Raw genomic sequence first — 21,728 nt, 5'->3', positions numbered from 1 at the left:
TTGCTTTGGGGCAAGCGGGCGCCGCCGGTTCTTCCCGGCGGGGGCGGCGGCGGGGGCGGCTCGGGGGCGGCGGGGGGGAGGGAGTGAGGGTGGCGGTCTCGGGGGCGGGAGCACTGGGGGCGCCGGAGCTGGCTGCCGTTGGCCTCGACACCCATCGAGAGACTGGGACTAGCGGCCATGACTCATGAGGGCGGAATATTGCCAGGGTCACGCCGCCCGGCGAACTCCGGGGAAGGTTCACTGAGGTCGGGCTTTGGGCTTTGACCTTTGCCCCGAGCTTCCGGTCAACCCGGACGTGCCGTAAACCGCGGTCGGGGCGGAAAGCGCTGCCCGGGGGCACCTCGGCTTTCGTCCTGGGAGCACCCGCTTCCCGAAGGGAGCGTCGCCGGAGCCGAGTCCGGGGCGTCGGGGACGTTCTGGAGCTGCCGGCGGCCCGTGACGTAGAGGAGAGGCCGCGAGCGGGGCCCGTGGGAACGTCAGGCCCTGTGAGTTAGCCGGTTTGACCCGAGGGGCAACGAGTAGGCTTCCGACGGCCCAGGCGGAGAGGTCGGCAGGTGTACCTGAGACTTTTGAAAGATCGCTGGTTGCGGGGGGGGGGGGGGGGTGGGGGGAGGGAGGGGGCGGAGGGGGCACGCGGGTCGAGGTCGGGAGATCCGGGGGGACGCTCCTCTCCAGGCGGGACCCGGCTGCGGCTGGGAGAAAGCGGCGCGGAAGTGGGGAGGAGGCGCAGGGGGCCCCCCAGCGTGCTGCCCGGGGCGACCGGGAAAGCGTTGCCGTGTCCTCTTGTGTTTTGCGGGGACAGGAGGAGCTTGCTGCCTGGGCGCTGGCGGAGAGGCGGCCGAGTGCTGGGGGCGGTGTGCTGGGCCCCCAGCGTGGAGCCGTGCGCGCGTGTGGCCCGAGCGGCCGGAGCCCTGGACGCGGGGAAGACGCCCAAGAACTAGGGGAGCGCCTGGAGCTCGAGACGGAGGCAGAGGGCGGCCCAAGGGGCCCCGAGAAGGGACATCCCGGAGCCGAGCATCCCTGAAATTGGTCCAGGCGTTAAAGGTAACCGGTTAGGGTTGAAGTGGACTGAGATGTATCGCAGCAAGCCTTTCGGTAACTCTGGAGAAACTTGTTTCAGAGTCGCGGTAGGAGGAAAACCAGAGCGGGAGAGGGACGGTGCATAAACACCATTTTCTCACGGTGTTGCCCGTGGAAAAGAGGCTGGCTGTCGGGTGGAGCGTGGGGCAGGGCTCCAAAGAAAGGGAAGGACTTTGCGGTGCTGTGGGACAGCCAGGCCTCCCGCACCGGTGGCAGTGGGACACACGGATTTAAATGTAGGAGAATTGGGGGTCCCTCGGGGGCCCAGCTGTTGAGCATCTGCCTTCGGCCCAGGGCATGACTCCGGGGTCTCGGGATCGAGTCCCGCGTCGGGCTCCCCGCGGGGAACCTGCTTCTCCCTCTGCCTGTGTCTCTGCCTCTCTCCGTGTGTCTCTGGTGAATAAATAAATAAAATCTTTTTTAAAAATCTGCATAAATAAATAAATGTAGGGGAATTAAAATGAAATGGGAATTTATAATGGAAAGAGAAAAAGCATGAGTGGAAGAATACGTGTGGCACATTTACACAGGCATTTAAAAGTTAACCATGGGGGCACGGGGATGGCTCAGCCCTTAAGCATCTGCTGTCTGTTCAGCTCAGGCCTTGGGATCAAGCCTGGCGTGGGGCTCTGCACCCAGCTGGAAGTATTCCTCTGCCCTGTACCCCCTGTGCCGCCACCCCCATCCCCGTTGCCCTGTGCTCTCTCAAATATATAAAAATTTTAAAAAATCAACCATGAAGAATGGGCCCGAGGATGAAATTTATACTTTTCTATTTTACATCCGTCTTTACCGTGTGAATTTCTTTTACTATATACATATATTACTTTTTCAGAAAACTAGTTTTTTTCAAACTCATGGATGTGGGGCACCGGGGGTGGGGGGCCTCAGTGGTGGAGCGTGTGATCCTGGGGTGCTGGGATCTAATCCCGCATATTGGGCTACCTGCATGGAGCCTGCTTCTCCCTCTGCCTGTGTCTCTGTCTCTCTCCGTGTGTTTCTCATGAATAAATAAAATATTAAAAAAATAAGGGGGATCCCTGGGTGGCTCAGCGGTTTAGCGCCTGCCTTTGGCCCTGGGGCACGATCCTGGAGTCCCGGGATCGAGTCCCACGTCAGGCTACCGGCGTGGAGCCTGCTTCTCCCTCCTCCTGTGTCTCTGCCCTTCTCTCTCTCTCTCTCTCTCTCTCTCTCTATCATAAATAAATAAATAAATAAATAAATAAATAAATCTTTTTTAAAAAATGAATAAATAAAAATTAAAAAGTAAATAAGTAAAATTCCAGTGATGGATAGGCCAGAAATTCTGAATCATGAACATTTCGGTGGCAGTTAAAGCCATAGATTTGGATAAACTCCAGAGAATAGCAGAGGGCTAAGAAGAGTGCTGGTGGGGGGAGGGTGATATTCCAACATTTACAGTACCTGTGGAAAGAAGAGCCCTTGGAGAATCTGAAAAGGAGCAGCCAATGAGAAAGAATAAAAATTAGGTGGTGATTTTTCTAGCATCTGAAGGAAGAGAGTGTTTCAAGAGGATCAGAGTTAAGAATGTCAGATGTTCCCAGAAAGGCAGCTAACAAGAAAGGTACTTTGAGCTCCAGGCCTAGTTTTCCTGGAAGCTTGGCATAGAGGTCAAATCCAGATCATGAACTTTCCCCTCATGTACCACGTAGAATTTGATCCCTGTGCTGATCCACCCTTAGGCATCACAGCCGCCAGTCCCAGTCTTTCAAGGGGCCTTGAAGGCAGGTCTGGTGCCACTAGTGTTTCCACGCTGGGTGGTGCTGCCTCTCCTGTTGCTTGCTATGGCCATGAAGCTGCAATCAAGAAAAACCTGTGTGGGAGCGCCTGGCTGGCTCAGTGGGTAGAGCATGCAACTCGATCTACGGGTTGTGAGTTCAAGCCCCACACTGGGTATAAAGATTACTTTAAAAAGTAAGTAAAAGGGCAGCCCGGGTGGCTCAGTGGTTTATCATCTGCCTTCCACTCAGGTCATAATCCTGGGGTCCTGGCATCAGGCTCCCCCTAGGAAGCCTGCTTCTCCCCCTGCCTATGTCTCTGCCTCTCTGTGTCTCTCATAAATAAATAAATCTTTTTTAAAAAGTAAGTAAAAAATAAAGTTGGAAGTGGATTATCTCTTTTTAAAAAAGTATCTAAAAAGGAAGAAAAAAACCTGTGTTGCAAGAAATGATGAAGATAAGGAATTGAAAGTAAGAGTATAATTTGGAGTTGAGAAGGGCAAGCAGTAACTAGGGAAAAAATAAATAAACTCATAAAAAAAAAAGAAGTAGGGGCTCCCTGGGTGGCGCAGTGGTTTAGTGCCTGCCTTTGACCCAGGGCGCGATCCTGGAGACCCGGGATGGAGTCTCACATCAGGCTCCTGGTGCAAGGAGCCTGCTTCTCCCTCTGCCTGTGTCTCTGCCTCTCTCTCTCTCTGTGACTATCATAAATGAATAAAAAATTAAAAAAATAGATTTAAAAAAAAAGAAGTAAGTAGGAGTCACATGGATCTTCCTAAAACCACACAGGATGTGAGGAAGAGCTGGTTGAGAGAGGTTGCTGAACAGGTGCTGATGTCAACAACCAAGAAGGCAAAAGGGCAGTAGAGCAGTGGCATAAGCCTCAAGGAGAAGCAAGTTTTTGCAAGAAAATGAGAGCACAATCGGCTGAAGATGAGCAGCTTTTGCTTTCGAAGGTTGCAGGGAAGAGGGTTCCATTAGAAAAAGTCAAATTTTCTACCCCACTCATTCCGCCCCTGAACCCACGGGAACTCTTCCTTTCTTTTGTTTTTTTTAAATTCATGATAGAGGCAGGAGACAGGCGGAGGGAGAAGCAGGCTCCATGCAGGGAGCCCAATGCAGGACTGGATCCCAGGACTCCAGGATCATGCCCTGGGCCAAAGGCAGGTGCTAAACCGCTGAGCCACCCAGGGATCCTCGGAACTCTTCCTTTGTACAGAGCCTCTTGTACGCTCTCATTTTCTTCACAGGATGCTCCCTAGCTTTTCCTGGAGGAAAACTCATCAGGACAGAGGTAGCTGTGATCTATGGAGGGGGGATGTCCCCCGACCCACAAAGTCCACAAAAGAGACAGACAGGTGCTACAAATAGAATCATTTTCTCTCCCTATTCTATTCTGAAGTGGCTTGCCCTTCTTGCCATTACAGTAGTAATCTCTACACGAGCCCACCTCTCCTTTCCAAACTTAAGCCCAACTGCATTAAGAGGATCAGAGAGGAGAGCTGGTGCTGAGGACCGCACACTCTAGTAGCAGGTATCTGCTGTCCTGCAACCTACTGGGGGAGTGGGGGGACAGATTGCTCTTCACTCAGAATGGAAACCTAAAGGAAGGCTGGGGCTTGTCTTCAACTTAACAACTACATTTTGCAAATTCCAGACATGAGACCAACTGCCTGGCCAGCTGTTCCTAAGTTAGTCAATCCATTCAAGGCTGCATTTGTAGGAATGTTGTGTTCAGGGAGCCTTTAAAGTTCACTCCTTCAGCTAGAAGCCTTGAGATTTCATAGGTGTCGAAGAGATCATGATACCAGTTCAGAGCTGAGATTTCCTGGGGTGAAACATAAATACTGGATAAACCATAGGGCCGTGTAGAGATGGGCGCTCAGCCCATCACAGAAAAAATATATTTTTTTACGATTTTGTTTATTCATGAGAGGCAGAGACACAGAAGGAGAAGCCGGCTTCCTGCAGGGAGCCCGATGCGGGGGACTGGAGTCCCAGGACCTCAGAGTCCCACCCTGAGCCACAGGCCAATGCTCCACCACTAAGCCACCCGGGGGCCAGAAAAATTTCATACACATTAAGGCCTTTTGTTAGTCATAGCTAAACAATCCCCCCCACCCCCAACACACCGTCTCTCTACAGTGAAAGCAGAAACTTTCTCTCTCACCTTATGTTCTTTTTTGACCCTCTCCCTCGCTTCAACTAGAAACTTCAGCCTCTGCACAAGGCTCTCAGTGCTCTTAAGTCTTCTGCCCTTGGCCCCCTTCCTGTACATCAGCTCCTATCCCTTCCTTGAGGCTTCAGCCGAGAAAACGTCCCCCCAACTTTCAAATACTGGCCCCTTTGGCTTGACCCTGATTCCCCTCCTTTTCTGCTTCTCAAGACTATTCCCACAGTTATCGCTTCCTTGAGTGGGATCTTTAACTTAACATCCCTCAGCCACCTTATACATGCTCCCATTTCCACTATGCCCTGCCCTATAGTTCTTTTTTTCCCCCCAAAGATTTTTATTTATTTATTTGACAGTGCATAGGAAGGGGAAGCAGCAGAGGGAGAAGGAGAAGCAGACTTCCCACCCAGCAGAGAGCCTGACACGGGGCTCCATCTCAGGACCCCAGGATCATGACCTGAGCCGAAGGCAGATGCTTAACCCACTGAGGGACCCAGGTGCACCTAGAGTTCTTAACTCACTAATTGTCAGTGGTTAGAAAAGCATTTTTTCTGAACTTAGAAAATTTTCTCTCTTTGTCACTTCTGTTGATGGGTCCAATTTTTTCCCTTTGGATCAACACAGCACAGCTGTGGAGCAGCCCTTCAGGTAGCTACCATGTTTCCACAAACATTTTTTTTCCAAGTCAGTGATTGTAGCAATTCAAGGAACAGTAGATATCGTATCTTTGTGGATCTGAATACTCTGTTAGGGCTGCTTGTCCCGACCATGCTGTTCCCCAGCTCTGCCAAACTTAAAATCTTTTCAAATCAGACCTTCCCTTAAAGAAGCCTGTACACTGTTGACAACCCACGGTGGCAAGTATCCTCTTGACTCTTCCAGGGCCACTCTGAACCTGTGTCCCTGTCCCCTTTACTCTTGAACTTTATCCTACAGCAACTTCCTGACCTGACAGTTCTCTCTAGTTCTTGGGTCCCCATTAACTGCAAGGTGTTGCTGTTATTTTCACCCAGGCATCTTACGAGCTCCGAACTGCATCTGAGCTTCAAGCCTAATTATAAGCCCTTAGCTAGAATTCTAATGTCTCCTGACTCCTGAAGAGAAGAGGAAGGACCACAATCAGTCACTGAATCCTAATGATCTACCTAAAAACCTCCTTAACCCTCGCGTGTCTCCAGACGGAGACTCCTGTGCTTTGGGCCTCTTCCCTCAAGCCCTGTGGTGTCCATGCCTGCTGCTTGTTCTCTGCCCTCCCCCTTGATCTGTGTCCATCCAAGCACCTGCCCCGAGTCCTCCTCCCTTTCTGAGCCTTCTTCCCGGACACCTGCCCGTGCCTCTTCCCTCCTGCCAGGAGCAGTAATGCTTTCTACCCTTACTGTCCTGGCTGCTTCTCCCTGCTTCGTTTTTTCCATTCCCATGCTCTGACTTTCACCAATAGGACTTTGGGCAAGCTCCTTAATTTCTCTGAGCTTCTTTTCTTATCTGTAAAAGGGCAAGTATAACACCCACCCCATAGATCATTGTTTTAATGATTATATTAAATTAACATAAGCATTAGCATAGGGCTGGCCCATTGTAAGTGCTCTATAAATGTTATGTAATATTTATGTATTGTACTTTTCACCAGGTTTCAGAAATTCCTGAGGTTCTTTATCAGTGCTCTCTGCTGCCCCCGTGGGGATGACTTTTTCTGAGTCATTGGGTATCCTATAGGCCCTGCCCCAAAACAGCACTGTTACACCAGCCTCACCAGCTACTTAGAGAATCAGTTCTTTGGTTGGTTGGTTGGTTGTTCAATCAAATGAAAATGCTTCTATATTCCAGCCCATTCTCTATCTTTTTAAAAAGAATGTGTCAGGAAACCTATGTGTTTCTGAAATCAAGGCATACTGTCTATGACATTCTCCTAGTTTTTTCATCTAGTAACACTAGGGGGGCACCTGAGTGGTTCAGTGGGTTAAGCATCCTGCCTTCTGCTCAGGTCATGATCTCAGGGTCCTGGGATTGGGCCCTGCATTGGGTTCCCAGCTCAGCAGGGAGTCTGCTGCTTCCTATTCCACCTCCATCCCCACCCCTGGCCCCACTTGTCCTCTCTCTCATGCTCTTTCAAATAAATAATTTTAAAAAGTGAGAGAAAGAGAGATTTGGGGTACTTGGGTGACTCAGTTGGTTAAGCATCCAACTCTTGGTTTTGGCTCAGGTTATGATCTCATGGATTGTGAGATCGAGCCCTGCAGTGGGCTTCTCGCTCAGTGGGAGTCTGCTTGAAAGAGTCTTTCCCTCTTCCCTTCCCCCCAGTCACGTGCTCTTTCTCTCTCTAAAAATAAATTTTACTTATTTTTTTAAAGATTTTATTTATTTATTCATGAGACAGAGAGAGAGAGGCAGAGACACAGGCAGAGGGAAAAGCAGGGTCCTCGAAGGCAGCCCGATGTAGGACTCGATCCTGGACCCTGGTATCACACCCTGAGCCAAAGGCAGACACTGAACCACCTAGGCATCCCTCTAAAAATAAAATTTAAAAATAAATTGTTTTTAAAAAATATAGTAACAGGGCAGCCCCGATGGCTCAGTGGTTTAGCACCTGCCTTGGGCTTAGGGCGTGATCCAGGAGTCCTAGGATCAAGTCCCACGTCGGGCTCCCTGCAGGGAGCCTGCTTCTCCCTCTGCCTGTGTCTCTGCCTCTCTCTGTGTGTGTCTCATGAATAAATAAATAAAATCTTTAAAAAAAAGAAAAGTGAATGATCAGGGAAAGTCTTTGAGGAGGTAGCATAGAAACTGAGACTGAAAGGCCATGAAGGGACCAGCCATCTTGCAGAGAATGGGGAGGAGTATCCAAGGCTTAGGACACCTGCAAAAGGTCCAAAGGCAAGAAGGACCCAACACCCTGGGGTCTGGAGCACTGTAGGCATCTGGGGATCACAACCTTCTTTCTCATTGCTCATAAATCACTCTTTAATAACTCCTCTATAGTTTTACTAAGAATCAGTAATACGTTTTTTAGTTTCTAGAGTTCACCATCTAGAATTTCCCTCTTTGAAAATGTGGACATTTGGGGCACCTGGGTGGCTCAGCAGTTGAGCATCTGCCTTTGGCTGAGGTCATGATCCCAGAGTCCTGGGATCGAATTCCACACCAGGCTCCCTGTGGGAAGCCTGCTTCTCCCTCTGCCTGTGTCTGCCTCTCTCTGTGTCTCTCATGAATAAGTAAATAAAATCTTTTTTAAAAATGTGGACATTTGCTGTATTGTGAGTTCTTCAGATTATATAAAGGGGACACAATTTCACTTACATAATACTTCTGATTTCTAGAATACCATGTGTCCAGGGCCTGAACTCATTTAAAATGCTAAGAATCCTGTTACTATTTTAGTTTATCATTAATGAAATTATAACTAACAAAAAGAATTTTCCTCCTTATATTACATAATTTCTTCATGTTCCAAGCTGTAGCTATTTGTATACATTTCTGTATAGCTAAAATAATAATGTAATTAGCTTTATTGCAGATGATATCTTATTTACCTAGTAGACAACTCATGAGAATCCATTTTAAAATTACTACAAATAATAGTAGAATTTAGTTAAGTGGGAGAAAAGTAACATGCAGAAATAAATATCCTTTATATATATAAACAGTAAGTTAAAGATGTAATTAAAGAAAGACTCCATAGCAACAAAACAGATAAAATGCCTAGGAATAACCTTAACAGGAATGTGCAGTATCTTTCTGAATTTTAAAATGCTACCCACGTAAAAGAAAACTTGAACAAATGGAAAGTAACATCATGTTCTTGGATATAGAGAATGAATATATAATGATGTTGCTTTCCCAAAGTTGTCTATAAATTTAATATGATCTGTAGAAAATTATTGGTAGGAGTTTTTAAGAGTAATTGACCAGTTAAAGGAATACACAGAATATTAAACTGTGCAGAGACCCACAAATTGAGAAAAAACGGGGGGCGCCTGGGTGGCTCAGTGGTTGAGCATCTACCTTTGGCTCAGGGCCTGACCCTGGGGTCCTGGGATGGAGTCCCTCATCGGGTACCCCATGGGAAGCCTGCTTCTTCTCCATCTGCCTGTGTCTCTGCCTATGTCTCTGTGTCTCTCGTGAATAAATAAATAAAATCGGGATCCCTGGGTGGCGCAGCGGTTTGGCGCCGGCCTTTGGCCCAGGGCGCGATCCTGGAGACCCGGGATCGAATCCCACGTCGGGCTCCCGGTGCATGGAGCCTGCTTCTCCCTCTGCCTGTGTCTCTGCCTCTCTCTCTCTCTCTCCCCCTCTCTCTCTGTGACTATCATAAATAAATAAAAAATTAAAAATAAATAAATAAATAAAATCTTTAAAAATAATCTTGTTGCTAAAGTAGTCTCTATGCCCAACATGGGGCTTGAACTGATGATCCTGAAATCAAGGGCCCCTCACTCTATACACTGACTCAGCCAAGTACCCTGAGGATAAATAATCTAGACTTCTAAAATAATCTAGACTGTTGTGGTGACATACCAGAAGCTATAAGCAAAATGACTGATAAACTCAATCTTCTATGTGAAAATTCTCTACATGGTTAAAGATATTGTGAAGGGGCGTCAGCATGGTTCAGTTGATTAAACATCACCTGGGCTCTTGGTTTCAGCTCAGGTCATGATCTCAGAATCCTGGAATTGAGCCCCACATCATTGGGCACCCAGTTCAGTGGGGACTCTGCTTCTCCCTCTCATTCTGCACTTGTGCATGCGCGCGCTCTCTCTCTCTCTCAAATAAATACATTGTAAAAATCTTTAGAAAATACTGTGTAAAAAAAAAAGAAAGAAAATACTGTGAAGAAAGTCAAGCCTGATAATCAACCGGGAAGATTATTTACAACTCATCACAAATGTCTAATTGATTTGATACAACAAACCCTCACACAAATCACTAAGGAAAAAATGAATGGTAATTTAAAAGAGGCAAAGGATTTAAGAATTTATAGAAAAGGAAAAAGGAAATAGAAATGAATGCCAGACTTCTGAGAAAACAATGGGGCAGGGGTTGCTCGCTCCTTCAGTCCGTAGAGCATGTGACCCTTGATCTCAAGGTCCTGAGTTCAAGCCCCATGTTGGGCACAGAGTTTACATAAGTAAGTAAGTAAGTAAATTAATTAATTAAAAAAAAAAAAACTATCGAGATTCTACTTCAATCGAGGGATTGGCAAGAACAACTCTTGTTAATAATGATTTGTTTGGGAGGAAACCCTGTTATTTTTCATTTATTGCTAATGGTAATACAAATTGGTTTGATCTTTATGAAGGGCAATTTGACAATACTGAACACAATTTAAAATGCACTCTTCCTTTGAGGCAATAGTTCCATACCTGTGTATTTATTGCACAGGGACAAAATAATGGGTAGACAAGGCTATTAACTACAGAGCTGTTTGTAATAACAAAAAACGTAATCTAAAATACTTATGCCTGAGGGTCTGGTTGAACATGTTATGGTAGGTCCCTACAACGGAATGTATCTACTACAGAAGAAAAGGGGGAGAGAAGGAAAAGAAAAATGAGATAGTGTTGCCTGCATTAATAGCAACAGCCTCCAAGATATATTATTCAGTGAGAAAAGCAAAGTGCAGAAACGTGTATAGTGTGCTACCATTTGTGTAAAAAGTTTTACATTTTAAGAGTGTGTGTGTGTGTGTGTGTGTGTGTAGATGCTGCTAAGTGTATGGAATCCATCTGGAAGGATATACAAAAAGACTGGCTGGAGGAGAGGGCCCCTGGAGACGGAACTCAGCAGCCGAGGAATGGCGTGAGAGGGACACTTAACATTTGACTCTGTCCTTTTGCCTTTTGAATTTTGAGCAGGTGCATGGATTAGCTATTCAAAAGCAAATATTTTAGGTGTGCCTGGGTGGCGCAGGTGGTTGAGCTCCTGCCTCTTGGTTTTGGCTCGGATCATGATCTCGGAGTCGTGAGATGGAGGCCCGCATCGGGTTCTACACTCCGGTGGCATCTGCTTCTGAGTCTCTCCCTCTCTCCCTGGCCCTATGCTGCATGCTCACTCTCTCAAGTGAATTATCTTAAAAAAAACAAAACAAAACAAAACAAAGGGGTGCCTGGGTGACTCTGTCGGTTAAGCATCTGACTTTGGCTCAGGGCGTGATCTCAGAGTCCTGGGATCCAGCCTGCAGTGGGCTCCCTGCTCAGCAGGGGGTCTACTTCTCCCTCTCCCTCTGCCCCTGCCCACCCCCCGCTCGTGTGCGTGTACTCTCTCTCATAAATAAAATCTTTTAAAAACACTTAAAAAATGAAGCTAATATTTTTAAGCCACATGTATGTAAATTTTGTGTTCTGATGTTATACTTATTTTGTAAGTATTTATGTACAGCACGTGGCATAGAATTAATATACTATTAATGGTTTCTAGGAGCATTTCCCCCCTTCTGTTATAATGATCCGGATATTGGTATTAACGTCATATTTTCTCCTGCCTTCCTGCCTTACTTGTGCTGTCAGCCTAGAATGTCAATACCTCCCCTGCTCTCCCCTTGTCTGCATATCTCGTGTACTCATCCTAAGAGTTCCGGCTCAAATGCCATCAGCCTTATCCTATTCTCTCAAGCACTGTTACTCAGACAGTACTTTGTATACTTCCAGAACAGAATTTTTTATTTTATGGTAATTTTCTTTAAAGATTTTATTTATTCATAGAGACACACAGAGAGAGGCAGAAACACAGGCAGAGGGAGACTTCATCCCAGGACCCTGGGATCACACCTGAGCGGAAGACAGCCGCTCAACCACTGAGCCACTCAGGTGCCCCCTATTTTATGGTAATTATCCGCATATTAGCTCCTCTTCCCCAAAGACTATGTCTTTTCATCTTTGTTAACCCAATCCTCTGGCACCCCTGCCCAGATCTTACTAGCTAGTAGGTAGAGGTGAGGTTACATTGACAGTTACACTCCGAGTCCACGGTCCCAAAGTTCCTACAAGTCATTACCAACCCCTCAGAGGGGCCCGTGCACATTTTAAGCCCATTGCAGGGAAGAGGTTGGTCATCTCATACACGTTCCTGCCATTGTCTTGCTTGGTTCAGAACCAACAGATCCTCTTCGTGTTTCCAGAAGCCCATGTTTATCACCAATAGCCCCCTGCAACCCCCTCCAATTCCTCATATCCTAGTTGTTGATTTTATTTTGGCCTGGAAATGCTAGAAAGACCTATCTACTGCTTAAAGATGTGTTCTCCAGGGCCAGACTATGCAGGATTGAAATCCAGTCCTACCATCTACTGATTATGTAATATAGGGCCTTTTTTTTTTTTTTTTTGAGCTGGACTGTGCCTCCGTTTCTTCAAATGTAAAGGAGGATAATGAGAGTACTTGCCTGAAGGGTGTTACCAGATTTACATGCTTAGGACATTTGCAAAATGCTTAGTGCCTAGCATATAGTAAGCACTATATAAATATTAGTTGTCATTCTCTTTACCAAGTGCTTCTAAGTGCAGACTCAATGTCCCACAGCGTAACAGAGCCCAGGTTAGAATTTATAATAATTCTTTGCTGAGGAATCCAGAATAGTTAAAGGCAGTAACAGAAAAGTTTCTGAAATTGGCTGCCCATCTACACTGATTCTCTTTAGGATGGCCCCCTCCCTGTAATAAAGGTAGCAATTCCCTCCCTATTCTGAGGTATCTTCCAGCATATGGGAGTCTGGACCAACCCCTTAAAGACCAGATTGGGGAAAAATGTTAATTTCTTCCCCAATCCAAGATGTATTTCTCCTTTTCTCCCAGGAGCTACCTTTTCCTAAGACGACTGACAATGTGACTTTCAACTACTTTCAAGGGCTCTCCCGTATACCCAACTGTACTACTCTCCATCAAAATAATAGTCTGGCATCAGTCATTTTGTAGAATTGAGTTATCCAATCAATCCTGTTCAATTCCTCTTTATAACTGTTTTAGGATAATTTCCATGAGGGCAAGGACTCTGTCTGCCTTGTGCACTACTGTATTCCCAATGCTTGGATGTAGTAGAGATTCCATAAACATTTGCTCATGAATGAGTTCTTCCTTTGAAAAAATAAGTTCATGGGTGCCTGGCTTGCTCAGTCAGTTCCTTCAGCTCAGGTCATGATCCCTCTCCATGATCTGCTGCTCCCTCTCCATCTGCCCCTCCTCCTCCTCCTCCTCCTCCTCCTCCTCCTCTCTCTCTCTCTCTCAATTTTATTTACTTGAGAGAGAGAGAGCAGGAGCAGCGGAGGGTGGGGGTGGGGGAGAAGCAGACTCTCCCCTGAGCAGGGAGCCTGATGCAGGGCTCCATATCGTGACCTGAGCTGAAGCCAGATGCTTAAGTGACTGAGCCACCCAGGCACTCCTAAATAAATACAATCTTAATTTTAAAAAAAGAAAAAAGTTCAGGCCTACATACTCTTCTGTCAGTTTTCTAGATCTTAGCTTCTCATTTCTTGTCAGAATTACATAAAGCAAGAATGAGCTAAATCTATAATTTAAAAATAAATATTTCTCAAAACAAAATATACAGAGATGCAACTATGGATACAATAGAGATCACCCTTTATAGTATCACTTATGTTATGAGCTCTGCTTTACTAAGTGGTCTAATAAGGTAAAGTTCCAAATAATGAAACAAAAATAAGATGCAGAGCCTGGGTGGTTGAGTTGGTTCAGTGTCAGACTCTTGATTTTGGCTCAGGTCCTGATCTCAGGGTCCTGAGGTCAATCTCTGTGAGGAGTCCTGTGTGAGGCTCCACTGGGCCTAGAGCCTGCTTGGGAGTCTCTCTCTGTCCCCCTCCTCAATGCATGCATGCACTCATTCTCTTAAAAACACAAAAATCAGATTTAAAAAGACAGCTTTTTTGGTGCTTATCTTACCCACCAAGATTTTAATTTATTTCTTTTTTTTTAAATTTTTTTAAAAATGTATTTATGATAGTCACAGAGAGAGAGAGAGAGAGAGAGGCAGAGACACAGGCAGAGGGAGAAGCAGGCTCCATGCACCGAGAGCCCGACGTGGGATTTGATCCCGGGTCTCCAGGATCACGCCCTGGGCCAAAGGCAGGCACCAAATCGCTGCGCCACCCAGGGATCCCTATTTCATTATTTTTTTAAGATTTATTTATTTAAGTAATCTCTGCACCCAACATGGGGCTCAAACTCATGACCCCCAAGATCAAGAGTCACATACTCTACCGACTGAGCCAGCCAGGTACCCCAGATTTTCATTAATTTTAAAAATATCGATTGAGGGACGCCTGTGGCTCAGTGGTTAAGTGCCTGCTTTTGGCCCACAGTGTGATACTGGAGTCCCGGGATCGAGTCCCACATCAGGCTTCCTGCAAGGAGCCTACCTCTCTCTGTGTCTCTCATGAATAAATAAATAAAATCCTTTAAAAAATAAAAATAAAAATATCGATTAAGCAGTTACTTTGTATTACAATATTATGTTTTAGTAATACTGCAATGAACAAGGTAGACACACAGTCTCTACTTTGAGCTTACCATCTTTCAAGACAAACAATTCACAAAGTGTGATGAGTCCTTACCATAGAGGAAGTATGCTAAAGACTACAGGTCTTCTGCCTGCATTTGAGTGAGGGCAGCTCCACATTGATCACTTTTGTATTTTGAGATTCCAAGTTAAGATTTTCACTGTAAATTTGTCTCCACTACTACAAAAAGTTTGAAAATTATTCGTATATATTTAATCTGAACTTCATCTTGAAAGTCTTACGTGAGTGAATGAATGGACATTGCAAATATAGTTACTACCCTATTAAGCATTACTAACCTCCTTTTATATGTGAGAAAATACAGTTCAAGTAGTTACTCTCCAAAATCTTTTCCCTCCAAGATATTGCGGAGTAATCCACAAATATAATTGTATGTATTTAAATTGTAAGATGGGGATCCCTGGGTGGCGCAGTGGTTTGGCACTTGCCTTTGGCCCGGGGCGCGATCCTGGAGACCCGGGATCGAATCCCACATCGGGCTCCCGGTGCATGGAGCCTGTTTCTCCCTCTGCCTGTGTCTCTGCCTCTCTCTCTGTCTCTCTGTGACTATCATAAATAAAAAAATAAATAATAAATAAATAAATAAATAAATTGTATGATGATTTGATATACATGTACATGTAAAGATCATAAATGTAGCATAAATGTTTATGCATGATTATAAACACATATACATTGTGGAATGATTACCAAGACCAAGATAACTAACACATGCTTCACATAGTTGACTCACATTGTCCATTCCTTTTGTGTGAGCAAGAATGCTTAAGATCTACTTTCAGGGACGCCTGGGTGGCTGGTTGAGCATCTGCCTTCAGCTCAGGCCATGATCCTGGGCTCCTGGGATCTGAGTCCCACATTGGAATCTCTGAAGGGAGCCTGCTTCTCCCTCTGCCTGTGTCTCTGCCTCTCTTCGTGTTTCTCATGAATACATACATAAAATCTTAAAAAAAAAAAAAAGGTTTACTTTCATCAACTTTCAAATATATAATCCATATTCTATCTATAATTACCATGCTATACATTAGGTCTTCAGGATTTATTATTTTTATTAGAAACTTTGCACCCTTGACCTACATTTCTCCATTGTCCCCTCACCCCATCTTGTGACAAATCAAAAAGTTTCATTCCAAATCTCTGTACTCTGTACCACCCAACAGTGCCTACACCCAAAAGGGAATAAATCCTTTTTTATTTTTAAGATTTTATTTATTTATTCATGAAAGACACAGAGAGAGGCAGAGACACAGGCAGAGGGAGAAGCAGGCTCCATGCAGGGAGCCCGACATGGGACTGGATCCTGAGTCTCCAGGATCAGGCCCTGCCTGGGCTGAAGGCGGCGCTAAACCGCTGAGCCACCCAGGCTGCCCTTAAGTCTTTATTTCCCCTAAAAGAGAAGTCTCTAGTGAGATATTACAAAGGTTTGCTTTAGCTTTATCCAATATGTAATTTTTAAAAAGATTTTATTTATTTAGGGATGCCTGGGTGGCTCAGAGGTTGAGCATCTGCCTTCGGCTCAGGGTGTGATCCCAAAGTTCCTGGATCAAGTCCTGCATTGGGTTCCCTGTGAGGGGACCTGCCTCTGCCTCTTCCTGGGTCTCTGCCTCTCTCTTTTTTTTTTTTTTTTTTTAAAGATTTTATTTATTTATTCATGAGAATACACAGAGAGGAGAGAGAGAAGCAGAGACACAGGCAGAGGGAGAAGCAGGCTCCATGCAAGGAGCCTGATGTGGGACTCGATCCTGGGTCTCCAGCATCACACCCTGGGCTGAAGGCGGCGCTAAAACGCTGAGCCACCGGGGCTGCCCTCTGCCTCTCTCTATCTCACCTGAATAAATACATAAAATCTTACAAAAAGAAAGAAAAAAGATTGTATTATTTATTTATTTGAGAGGGAGAGTAGGGGGGAGGGACAAGCAGACTGGAGCTAGATGGGGGAAGGGGGGCACCATGGCCTGAGCCAAAACCGAGTCAGCACTGAACCAACCGAGGCCTCCAGGCACCCCTCAATATATAATGTTTTAAAGAAAGAAATACATAGCATGCCAAAAGAAGACAAAAACTACATTATCATTCTAATGAACGCCGAAACAGTATTTGGAAAAAAATCCTCAACAACAGGATAGAAGGGAACTTTCTTAACCTGATGAGGAGCACCTATGAAGAATTTACATTATACTTAATGAAAAAAGACGATGATGCTTTCCCCCCTAAAATCAGAACAAGACAGGGATTTGTGCTCTCAAAAGTCTTATTTAACATTGTACTGGAACTTACAAGCCATTGGAAACTAAGACACAGCTTTGCGTGGATGGGCTACAGAATTTAATGATTAATCTGGTTCGAAATTACTGCCACAGGCTGGATGATCAACGGAGTAAACATGAGATATAAATTAAAGCCAAAATCAAGGTGCTTAGGTTGAAACACCGACAGGAAGATAATACAACATTCTGCAAAAGCATCAGTGGGTATCTGCTGCGGGCCATGCAATAGGACCCTTGCATGGCAAAACACGTCCAGGCTGCACTAAGGCTAATTTTCCTGCCATCTCTAACCTGCTTTGGCACCTATTAACAATTCTCTAATTCGACGTGTTGATCCTCCAGGACCCAGGCTGTCCGCTGTACTTTGATTCTCCGGTTTCCAACGATCAGCGCGAGTTTAATGCCCTGCAATCGGATGGCTGCTTTGCCTCTGCTACCTGGGAGCTAAGGAAGCTTGTGCAAACCTCTCAACAGGCTGTCAGGCCCACAGTGCCCCGCGCGGCGCCTGCAACAGCCTGAAAATCTGACAACTCTCCCAAGTTCGGGACAGCGGCCGCGTTTTCCGAGATTACTTTTCTGAGCATGAGCGGAAGTCACCCTTTGAGCAGTCTGCGTGTTTTGTTTTTTTTTTTAAGATGTTAGGTACCATACTAAGAAGCAACCCGCTCCATTCTGATTTTCCCCCCTGGCACCCACAAGCAAGTGACCAGGGGACAAATTTGCCTTCGTTACAAGAAAATTAAAGCTCTCGCTCAAAGAAGTCCGAAGGCAGCCCAGCACCCTGTCTTCCCACAGTAAAGATGGCGGCCCCCTGCGTGTAGACTATATGGGCGATGCCACTTCCGCGTTTCCCTTTTGCCCTCGTCCAAGATGGCGGACGAGGCCACCCGGCGTGTGGTGTCTGAGATCCCGGTGCTGAAGACTAACGCCGGACCTCGAGATCGTGAGTTGTGGGTGCAGCGACTCAAGGAGGAATACCAGTCCCTCATCCGGGTTAGTTGTGCCTCTGCGGCCGATCGCGTCGCGGAAGGGTTGCGGGGACTCCGGTGTCCCTGAGAATAGGCTCCGTGCGGAAGCCGCTTCCGGTTATAAAATTTAACGCCCAGATTCTTAGAAGCTGGACGATTGGGGGGCTGGGGAAGCTCAGGGAGCCTAGAAGGGGAGGAGGCAAAAGAAACTCGGTTTAGGGGCCCGGGTGGGGCCAAAGCAGCAGTTATTTTAGGGACACGCCTCCCCGGAAGGTGACGTGTCCCTCTGGCTGCAGGTGTTTGCTCTGCTGGATGTAGGGAGGTTGTCCGAGGAATTCCTGGGTCTCCAGGCCCCGGTGGCTTCTCTCTGCTCCTTCCTCCACCCTTCCCGAGGAAGGAACACACCCTGGGGCTGAAAACCCTAGTAAGTGTTGCAGAGAGTTGAGGGGTTAGGCTCACAGCTGGGAATGAGCCATCCTCCAGCAATTCTCCCCAATGTGCAAAGGGGAGAGTTTCTTTTCCTTGCAGTGGTCTCTGCCTGTTTCCAAGGCAGCAGCAACACTGACACACGTATTTTCATTAACACACACCCCCACACGCCCACACCCACATACATTTGTTGTGCACGTAGCACCTAGGATCGAGATCCAGAGCCGGATAAACTGGAGCCTACCGAGATAGGTAGGAACAAAGTCATTATAATAGATCAAGGGAGGGAGACGAAGAGATTGCTAAGATGTCTTGAGAGCAGAGGTGAGACACCTAATCCAGTGTGGGTCGGTCCAGGAAGGCTTCCATGAAGAAGGGTGCTGGAGCTGAGCCCTAAAGGGTAAACCTAAGTGAGCCTGATAAACATGAGGATGCTCCGGAGGGATGTTCACAAGAACGGCAGGAGCAAGAGCATGGAAGCTACAAATGGCACGAGGGGTATGAAGAAACAGTAGTTCAGAGTTGCTGAAGCCATCCAGTGTATGGGAGGGAGTGCTAGGCAAGGCTTGAGAGAGAAGCTTGAGTACTTGGATGTTGTCTTGGAGGCACCAGGATAACTTTGAAGTATTTTAAGCTGGGGAATAACATGCTCAGATTGGTTTTAAACCAATCACAGTGACTAGAGAGAAAAGTAGAACTAAAAGAGATATGATTGAAGGCGGGAAACAAATTAGGAGGCTGGCATTAATCCAGGCAAAAGAAAGGTGATGATCTAAACTGGATGGTTCTAGTGAGGATAGAGAGAAGAGGTAGATCTGAAGACCATTCGGAAGGTAAAAATCAGTAGTATGTTGTCGGAAAGGGTTGGTGTAGAGTAGAAGAGAGGGAGGGTCTGGGATGCCCGGGTGGCTCAGGAGTTGAGCACCTGCCTTCGGCCCGGGGCGTGACCCCGGGGTCCCCGGATTGAGTCCTGCGTTGGGCTCCCTGCATGGAGCCTGCTTCTCCCTCTGCCTATGTCTGTGTGTCTCATGAATACAATAAAATCTTTTAAAACAAAAGAAGAGAGGGAGAGTCCATGATGATTCCTACAGTCTGGCTTACAGGACTGAGTGAAGGCTAATACTGTCCTCTGAGATCGATGCAGTGGAGAAATGGTCTGAAGGACTGGGCGGGGGGATGGCAAGTTTGAGGTACCTGTGCAATGAAATTAGAAATTTCAGTATACAATTGGATAGTAGGCTCCAAAGTTCTGAGAAAGGGTCTGGATTAAAATAATGATTTGGAAATGATCAGCGTGTGGGTACTCAACAAAACCAGGACCACATGAGGTCCTCCAGGGAGGGAGTATACCATAAAATGGCTTGTGGGCTGAGGGGCAGACACTATCAGAAATGGGAAGAAAACTCGGGCAATATTGAGTGTTTTGTGCTTGCTGAACTAAGTGGGACCCGACCGTTCTATTCTCTGCTCTGAACAAGTCTCCTGCTTCCCAATGTAACTTTGTCTTCGGCTTTGCTCATGTCAGAAAAGCTGGGTACATACTAAGAAAGAAAGTACTTTGCTTTTGAGGGAAGAGGGACTGCCCCCTCAAAGACCTCATTCTCTGCTTTTAGTATGTGGAGAACAACAAGAATGCGGACAATGATTGGTTCCGACTGGAGTCCAACAAGGAAGGGACTCGGTAGGCAGACCCTCTTGGGAGTCTTGGGGGGTGGGAATCTTACATGGCTTGAGCATTTTAATGTCCCAAAGCCCTCTGTCAGACGCCTTCCGTGCTTCCTATTAGCTGTCCCCGCTCCCACAGCTCCAGAGTTCCCCAATTCCCATCCCATGAGTCTCCCAAGCTGATCACCTAAGCCAAAAACATCGTATGAGAAGGATGGCAGATTGGACTGAGGTTTGGTCTTTCTTACAGGTGGTTTGGAAAATGCTGGTACATCCATGACCTGCTCAAATACGAGTTTGACATTGAGTTTGACGTGAGTATGATGGAATGGGAAACATGGAGGTTAGTCCAAGGGGAGGGTTTAGGTGATTGTTACAAGCTAACCTTTCTTGGATGGGCCAAAGAAAACTTTTAAAGTGGGAGGGAACGGCTAAGGCTTGAAGCAAGCATAGATGACAGCCACTGATCTTCATATCCAGGACCCCGGTGTGTACATGCTGCTTGGGGGTGTTTGTCAAACATTTCAGTTCATCCAAGAAATGGGTATTGATTAGATTGGTTCCTTTCTATCCTGATTCTGTTTCGTTAAGGCCTTATAATTTCTCCAGATTCCTGTCACATATCCTGCTACTGCTCCAGAAATTGCAGTTCCTGAACTGGATGGAAAAACAGCAAAGATGTACAGGTAGGACTCAATAGGAAATGGGAAAAGGGCAAAGAGGAGTTAGGAAAGAACTCTGGGCCTGGATTTTTCCCAGAGTTGGCTTGCCTAGAGGGTCTCCAGCCCTCCGTCTGCCAAGTCTGAGCAAGGTACTTAGCTAACCTTGTGCTCAATTCTGATCACTAGTGGTTGGTTATCTTTTGCTTCCAAGAGGCTACTATGCTTCATGGTAAACTTTGCATGTCAACACCTTCTTCTCGTCCCTCTCCTAGGGGTGGCAAAATATGCCTGACTGACCACTTTAAGCCTTTGTGGGCCAGGAACGTGCCCAAGTTTGGGCTAGCTCATCTTATGGCTCTGGGGGTAAGTTTGGGGTGTTCGGCATATAAGGAGGGCGGAGAGAATTAGGCACTGAGCAATATAAGAAAAGTAATTGAGAATAAACAAGGTATGACAGTATTTACCTTGAGCATGTTCCTATAGAATCTGTATGGGAAGGAGCTTCTAATGGAACAAGAGGCATTGAGAGGGTGGTAGTCATCTCACAGGGTCTCCCTTGTATTGCAGCTGGGTCCATGGCTGGCAGTGGAAATCCCTGATCTGATTCAGAAGGGCGTGATTCAGCATAAAGAGAAATGCAACCAATGAAGGATCAAGCCACTGAGGCAGAACAGAGGGACCTTTGATAGGCTACGTTCCTGCTTTCTCTGCATCACTCTTACTCATCCAGTTGCTTCCCCCAAACCCCTTCACCCATAATTGTTACTAAGTAGCTGCATCAGGCATTGCTGGGGGGAAAATAATAACAGCATTGCTACTGAATTTCCAAGGCTACACAGGGAGGGGAAAAGACCGGGGCTTGGGAAACCAAAAGACAATCTGTATCCCTTCTCCAGGTGGGGCAATGTGAGATTCCGGAAGGATGGGGGGGGGGGGGGGGTGCCTGCCGAAAGTGGGTGCATAGCTTTTTTGGTTTTGGGGGATAACTCATCAATAAAAGCTGCTTTCTTCTGGTGGCCCGTGGCTCTCATTGGTGGCTGTGAAGAGAGGGTGAGCTGGCTAAGCCGCAAGGCACAAGTACAACTACATTAGTTTGGGAGGGAGGGGAAATGGAGGATGATGCTGTGGTCAGGAGCTGGGAACTAAAAGTAAATCTTGGACCGCTCTCCCTCTTGCAGAGGTCTGCTTGTGTCCTTTAGCGGGTGGGTGCCTACTGCTTTGGTCT

General features: G+C 46.5%; 1 protein-coding gene across 1 annotated transcript; it reads left to right on the top strand.

The window, feature by feature from the left end:
• The first annotated feature begins 130 nt into the window (after nucleotides 1–130).
• UFC1 (ubiquitin-fold modifier conjugating enzyme 1) lies at nucleotides 131–21,519 on the top strand. The gene is made up of 8 exons (XM_025986272.2): nucleotides 131–546; nucleotides 803–1,044; nucleotides 17,122–17,772; nucleotides 19,790–19,857; nucleotides 20,092–20,155; nucleotides 20,451–20,527; nucleotides 20,776–20,866; nucleotides 21,071–21,519. Exons 3-8 carry the CDS (start codon nucleotides 17,650–17,652, stop codon nucleotides 21,149–21,151), a joined length of 504 nt encoding a protein of 167 aa, XP_025842057.1. The 5' UTR covers nucleotides 131–546; nucleotides 803–1,044; nucleotides 17,122–17,649; the 3' UTR covers nucleotides 21,152–21,519.
• The last annotated feature ends 209 nt before the right edge of the window (nucleotides 21,520–21,728 follow it).

This window comes from Vulpes vulpes, chromosome 5 (genome assembly GCF_048418805.1).
Source record: "Vulpes vulpes isolate BD-2025 chromosome 5, VulVul3, whole genome shotgun sequence".
NCBI classification, from domain to species: domain Eukaryota; kingdom Metazoa; phylum Chordata; class Mammalia; order Carnivora; family Canidae; genus Vulpes; species Vulpes vulpes.
The sequence above is the reverse complement of the archived record's forward strand: the minus strand, read 5'-3'. Positions and strand labels throughout refer to the sequence as shown.